This window comes from Impatiens glandulifera, chromosome 7, assembly GCF_907164915.1.
Source record: "Impatiens glandulifera chromosome 7, dImpGla2.1, whole genome shotgun sequence".
In the NCBI taxonomy this organism is placed as follows: Eukaryota; Viridiplantae; Streptophyta; class Magnoliopsida; order Ericales; family Balsaminaceae; genus Impatiens; species Impatiens glandulifera.
The window spans coordinates 33415496-33422719 of NC_061868.1; the positions used below are offsets into that span (position 1 = coordinate 33415496).

Genomic DNA, 7224 nt, shown 5'->3' on the forward strand with positions numbered 1-7224 from the left:
GTATTCATGGATTTGGAGATGGGATGATCTAACATATCCCATCGAGTTGTCATCTTAGACAAGATTCACTTTATTAAATGTAAATAATGGTCTTGCCCTAGAAAATAAAAGTCTCAAATTTGATTTAAAATTGAAGGAGCCATAATTGCAAACTATAGTGTTAAATTCCTAAAAATTGATCAACAAAGAGCTATCCAAGTTTGTAAAATGTTATTGATTGCTGAATTGAGACAATCATAATAAACATGTGCTGAAAAAAAAATCAACATTTTTCCTTATTAAATATGATGACAAGTTTGTATAAAAACCTCATTCTTGATGCATACATGATAAATGTATGTAAGCAAAAAAGATACAAGGATTTCAAAACTCCAACAAAAGTTACATATCAACACTAAGATGAAAACAAAGCTTCAAGATAGTCATCAATATAAGCTAGACATGGCCAATGATCAGTTCGGATCCGAACCAAACTCGATCTTTCGCCAACTTCTATTTGAAGAAGTAGATGATATCTTGGAGGAAGGAATATCATAATCTTCATCAAACCCGGGTCTTTCTTACTAACCAATGCATACTTTCCCATTTCTTCCTCTTCTTCATCCTCTTCCAATCCCGTGTATTTCAAGAAAAGAGGCCCCTTAACGCTTTCGAGTTCATAACCACCCGAAGAAGAACACACATCTTCCCAAAAAATATCGCTAAGATTTCCACAACCCTTCACCATGCCGATCAAAAACTCCCCACTAACTGACACAACAAATCGTGCCAAGTGGTTCTCGACGGCTCGAACTAAAGAAATCGCAGAAACTACCATTAGTTTGACGGATTCGGTTCCGTTAATCGCCACCACAACTTTCCCACCTTTTAAAGGGAAGGTCTCTCTCCCGGTGTTACTCGAGGATCCACATGCTTCCCATAGAGCCGTGAACAGCTCTAGATAATATTCAGAGACCGAGCCCTCGTTTGGGAGATCAGCTGGGACTGTAGCTTGAAGAAACATGTCTTCCATGCCTACAGTTATGTTCTCGAGTCGCCCCCGAATTATTTCTCCATTTTCTGTATTTGCTTCGAGCGAGACGTCAATCAACCCTGGGACAGGCTCTCGTGGTTCCAATTCGATCGTTATAGGTTCTCCCTTCGTTCGACGTACTTCGAAAGTATAGTTGTCGTTTTCTACGGGTAATCCGGTAAGGAAAGGTATATGGCACGACGGAATAACTCCGTACGGTGCAGAAGAGGAAAACGCGACCACAATTGCGTACATAGCGGGCTCTTCTTCCACATCGTTAATACCCCATATGCGATTGAAATGCTCCGATGTGAATTTCAATGTGCAAGGTATTGTAACTTTGAGACCCCGATCATGTTTGAAATCGGGAATGGAAGAGAAATGTTGTCTCAACGTTTCAATAATGCCTGATATCTTGGAATCCATCACCCGTAATGGGATCCCAGGGCCGGGGTAATCGATAGTTTTAATTTCCAAAGGGAGTGCTATTATTTCGTTTGAGGTTCCGTCATGCTCCAATTGGTCAACCGGGAGTTCGATCACCTTGATGCCCTCGAAAAGAGATTGTGTTTCGCTCATGGTTCCGAAACTCGGTAAAGACAAGGACCACAATTGAGTGACGAGAAGCGGTATTGTCCTATCAATATATACGTATGACGAAAGAGTCCTTGATTTCTTTGGATCGTGAGCTACTCGAGGAGAATGTACATTGAAATACGAACCAGATTGAGTAGATGATGCTATGCCGGTGTGTTGAACACCATTATTAAGTAGGAGCTTGAGCTTCTTACCTGGAATACATACGAGCATCCGCAGATATATCCTGCAATGTCGTTCTTCATTAATATTTATTTTCTTAAAGCATACAAATTAAAGTGGAAAATTGTGTGTTAGCCTCTTCAAGGAAAGAAAAGGCCTAGTCTAAAAAAAGTCATACAAATTGTTTTGATTCCAACTAAGAACGCCTGATTTAAGTGTGTGAGGTTGTGCTAGCCTCCAGGGAATTAACTTTGGTCGTAAAAAAATATAAATTGCTTACCAATGGAACTTTCTTTTGAGACCGCGGTTTTTTCTCCAGGAGGAGGCTAACAGAACATCACACATTATTCCCTACTTCAATCTAAGGAATCAAACATGAGACCTCAGCCTCTTAATTCAAGACTCTTACCAGTTGAGCTGCCATTGGTGGGTCTAAAGGCATGTTTAGTTAAACATGGAAATAAAAATGTGGTTGGTGTACCTTGCGTCATCACGAACTTCGAGATCGGGAAAACAAAGGCAAGTGAATGCAAGGAGTCGATATAGACTGAGGAAAATCCTAGAGCCGGTATGATGCACCAGCATTGTTCGACAGATATCAAGAACTTGACTTCCATTAGACCACGATCTAAGTCCCGTCTCTGGTCCATGTTTTTCAATTAGGAAGATCACAAAACGCGTCAACACATTAATCAGCCCGCAAGGAGAAATTGTGACATTCTTCGCAATCTCATTAAAGATTGGGAAGTAAGATGTCAATTGGTAGTCCACCCGAAGTTTAGGAAGCAAATCACGATCAAGCGTTTGAAGCATGTGGTTGCCTAACAAGTGATGTTTGTGGCATACTGTCAAACGAGTTATCAGTGCAACTATCACAGGAACCAGACCTTTAGACTCTAGTGCTAATGCCACCAGGTTCTTCTGCAAGGAAAGAAAATTGACCAGCTGAACTGATTACTAAAGAAAAAAGGTGAGAGATTAATCAGCCTTCTCTATTGTCATTTAGCCCATCTGGGCTTTAAATCATAGAATCACAGTGGGAATAAAAATACTGACTTATGCAAGAGCTTGGAGTGAAAATCAATAATATGCATACTATGGGTCAATTTGTTACGAGATTTTATGATCCGAAAAAATATACATTTATTATGTTTGTCAAAATTAACAATGATCTAAAAAATAATCTGTCAAATGAAGCAAGAAGCTACACAATAATTTAGATCATGATCCAGAAAATAAACTTTATACCATATAAAACAAAAAAACATACTATAATCTGGATCATAAACAATCTTGTACTATTTGGAAACACTTGTCATCATCATCTACCGTAACTGTTTGAGTAACGGTTTCTCAAATTAAAATTAAAACACTCACATAAAATTTGAATTTGAGAAAGGGATCTAGCTCAATCCTTTCCAAATGAAGTCAATGCCAAGTATATAGCACACATCAAATGGCTTCAATTTCAAGATGGAAGCATAAAAGTCTAATTCATGCAAGATGTTGCATCCAAAAACTAACAAAGGGATGGGGGTATGAAATAATTGGTCTTCAAAGAGTCTCAGCTGCCCAAACAGAGCTATACCAATCAACCTCAAGCATATGTTTGTACGTGTATAATTGGAATTACAATTCTATAAGAATTGGAATACAATTCATTTTTTATGTTTGGAGAAATCATAGAATTGCGATTCCACAGTGGAAAACGATGGAATTGAAACTTAAAAAAGTATATACACTCAATTTCATTGTGAATTCCAATTCCAAATCCTTATTTTAAGTTATGAAACAAACAAAAGATTTGGAATTAGACACCCAATTCCAATTCCACCCCAACCAAACATAGCCCAAGAGATTTCAGATAAGAAATGTATACATAGAACATATGCAATCTTAGTCCTTTTTGTATTAGACTAGTACTTAACTAACTATAGCCTTCTTTCTAGAATTCAATCAAAGGAAAAATAACCATGATCATTGTTCATTATTCAAGAACCTCATCATTTGCATTTTTCTCAACTTTCAAACCTCATCATAGTTCATTTTCAAAAGTCTCTATCCTCATTTTTCACGATCCATATGAAAGACTTTTGTTTAAGATATTTAACAGAGATTGTAATATATGGTTTAAATCAAGAAAATTCCTCAAAAATATTAAAGAAACTATAAACCACCATTGAGAAAAAAGAATCTGCAAGTACCTGTAAGTTGCAGAAGATTGTCGATTCAGTTAGATTTTTACTGGGAAAAGGATCAACATCAGAATGAGACGAAGAACCTATCAAAAATTTATGGAAGTAACGGAATGCTACAGCTGTTTCAGAGCTCCAAGCAGGTAACCATTTTAAAGATGAAACTGAAATAAAACCATCTTTAAACAACTTCACCACAGATGCATCAGAATTCACACGATCAGGCGATGAAGAAGCTTCCGTGTCTTTGGATTTATAATCGTGAAATAGAATAAAAGAATAAGAAATCAGGTCAAGCTTCATTAACTTTAGAGCAAGGGGATCATAAACAGCTGGATAGAAGTTCAAGCTCATCTTCTTCATAATTGCTTTCCTTTTCCCCTCTTCTTTCAATAAAACAATGAAACCTATTAGCCATTCCAATGACAGCAACCGGAAAGCCAATAAATGTTGCGACTCTCTTGAGATTGAGACAAGGCGGCTAGCAATTTCACTCTCTTGCCCATCAAAAGCAACCAGAAAATGAGAAAACAGAGTTAAGTAAGTGTGCCATAGCAAAGGATCGTAAGTATGAAGGAGGCCCCAGAACTGCACCTTCAACAACGAGACTTGTAAGTCCAGAGCCGAAGTCATGGGTACAATCATAGACATGAACTCCATAACACCACAAGAGGTGAGAAACTGAGGCCATTCCAATAAGAAAGACATCACTCTCCTCAACTCCTTGTGGGTTGAGTTAGATATCTCTGAACTGAAACCGCGGCCACCACTGGTTAAGAACTGAGGAACATTGAAAGGGACTAAAGTAATCGAAGAATTAAGGATGGAGACATTAGGCTTATAGATCAAGATACAGTGGATTACAGTAGTTAATAACAAAATATAGCTTTGAGCTGAGTGAGTTCGTTCACTCTGGCATAATCCCCAAAGACGGCCAGATATTTCAGAGAGAAGGCAAGGGTGAGCTCTCTCCAATTGGCGGAGACACTCACAGGCCGCCGCTCTAATCTGCCGGTCGGGTCCATGGTTTGGTCGATTGATAACAGTCAGGAGTAATTCAGTCAAGCTCTCAAGCTGGCGCAGGTTGTTGGAATCGAGAAATTCATCATCTTCTTTAAGGGTAATGAGAATTGAAGTTGTGGATATCATCATCTGCTCTTTGAGAGCATAGGTAACGGAGACTCCATCAATTGGGGCTTGAATGATTACGATTAGGGATTCAACAAAGCGAGTTAGTACTTGATCGGAAATCGATGACTGAAGATCGGAACTGTCCTCTTGACAGAAGAGAAGGTATGAGTACTCCTCTAGGAAAACGATAATATGGAGCTTACCATTGATAGGAAAGTCCTTTCGAAGGATGGAAGAGAGAGCGAGTTCTAGAAGAGAAAACCCATTGTAATTGGAGGAAACCCATCTCTCCCGACGGGCTCCTCCAAACTGGAAATCATCAAAAAGGGTCTCCCAGTCTTGAGGTGAAAGCGATTTCAGCTGTTGCGGCTTCTCCATTCACAGAAGCTTCTATTGTTTGTTATTCAATGAATCTCTTCATTCCATTCTCAAGTTGTCTGCTTTACTGCTGCCAACTTCACGGGGAAGGAAGAACAAGATCCAGATGGAGAGATGAAGATGCTTTGAATTGGAATCTAGTTTTGCTTATACAATTTCCCCCAAGAACACGTACCACAGTGAAAATTGAGGTTTTTGTTTTTTTTGTTTATATATATTTAAAAGAACAATTATGTTATTCTTATCAATTCAGAATAATTTTGTATGGTTTGTTAAATGAAAAAAATAAAATTTAAAATTTAAAAAAAATTAAAACATTAGTAACAAAAATTTAACCCAATTGGAGTGGTAAAGTAATTCTTAAGAGAAAAGTTATAAATTTGATTCTCACTTAAAACGTCTTAAATTGAAATATATGTTATATCGGAAAAAAAAAACACTCCACCAAAGTACGATTTCAAATTATATTAATATTCACATTCTATCAAATTTTGGCAAGAATGTGACAATTTGAAGTCGAGATAGAATGAGAAATCTGAACAATTTCATTGTTCTATCGCGATGTATCAAATTCTTGAAAATACTTATAGTTGCAATATTGTTAAAATGAAACTTATTCGTTGTAATATCAATAATTCTATGTTTTTTAATTCAGAAAATTCATATACCTTTTGAGGGGAGAGCTCTTAACTTAATTTCACTATTATTTCTTTTTATAATTTTTCAGAAACGTTAATCATTTCTTTGGTGTGCTTTTAAGTATAATAAAATTCTATAAACGACATCATATGAATTTGAGTAGGACTATTGATGAACTAACTAGACGAGCCATGAATTTCCATTCCAATGAAGAACTTGGAATGTATGATGTATCATATATCTTTAGTATCGAATTCTCTTGTTAATGCATTTTTTAAGTTTGATATTTCTATCTCATTATCACTTGTGAAAATAAATTATCGACATATAACATGAATATTATAGTGAACAACTTTCATGTTCTTAGAATTTTATTTTGGATTTATTTATTCTTCAAAATTGTACATATTTAAATTTAGTTTTCAACTTGTTGTTTCAATTTGATTCTTTGTGCTTAAATAGTGTTCTATCATGTAATTGAATTTAGATCTACTCTAATGCAATAGAGAAAGATCTAGGGAAATGTCTTATGATTCAATTTATCAAATTATGGTACAATTAAACCTTAAAATAAAATATAAAGTTGAAAACCCTATTGATTTTGAGAATGCAACTTTCCCACTTTAATTGAATTCATTATAGGTGTTTGCAGAATTAATTTGGCTGCAACGTCAGTTCTTTATTAGTTTAAACTACTCTCAAGTGATCAAACTCATGTTCTAATGGAATAAGTATATCTAGATCGGTTGTTTGATGTTGACATGATTGAGTTCAATGTATTCTTAATGTTGATGTTCATCCAATGCTCGATTAAATATATATATAAATATAATAGATGTGTTATATAAGTTTTGAAGTCAATAACTGCTATCGTGAAATTTTGAATTATATGATAGAAATTTGAATGTTATGAATTTATATTTGGTTTTAAATCGATGATATGTTGTGACTGCACGTGCCTTTTTAAAATTATGGGTTTAGGGTATAACATTCCACATTAAGAGAAAAAATAATTCTAAAATCAAATATGATCGATAGATATAACTAGAGCAATATTTGATCCGACCGAATTCGAATTTCATTTTCGGTCTTCGATTCGAATTTTAAACC

General features: G+C 35.8%; 1 protein-coding gene across 1 annotated transcript; it reads right to left on the reverse strand.

Annotated features, from left to right (window-relative positions):
* Positions 1-254: 254 nt before the first annotated feature.
* On the reverse strand, positions 255-5655 carry LOC124945943. The gene is made up of 3 exons (XM_047486480.1): positions 3976-5655; positions 2253-2692; positions 255-1835 (listed from the first exon to the last, which is right to left on the reverse strand). Exons 1-3 carry the CDS (start codon positions 5473-5475, stop codon positions 395-397), a joined length of 3381 nt encoding a protein of 1126 aa, XP_047342436.1. The 5' UTR covers positions 5476-5655; the 3' UTR covers positions 255-394.
* Between the last annotated feature and the right edge of the window lie 1569 nt (positions 5656-7224).

Excerpts from the sequence above, each read along its gene's own strand:
- LOC124945943 (XM_047486480.1), bottom strand. The coding sequence starts at position 5,475 with ATGGAGAAGCCGCAACAGCTGAAATCGCTTTCACCTCAAGACTGGGAG. Across the intron at positions 2,693-3,975 it reads CAATCTTCTGCAACTTACAG|AAGAACCTGGTGGCATTAGC; the intron begins GTACTTGCAGAT and ends CTTTCCTTGCAG. Across the intron at positions 1,836-2,252 it reads GAAGTTCGTGATGACGCAAG|GATATATCTGCGGATGCTCG; the intron begins GTACACCAACCA and ends ACGACATTGCAG.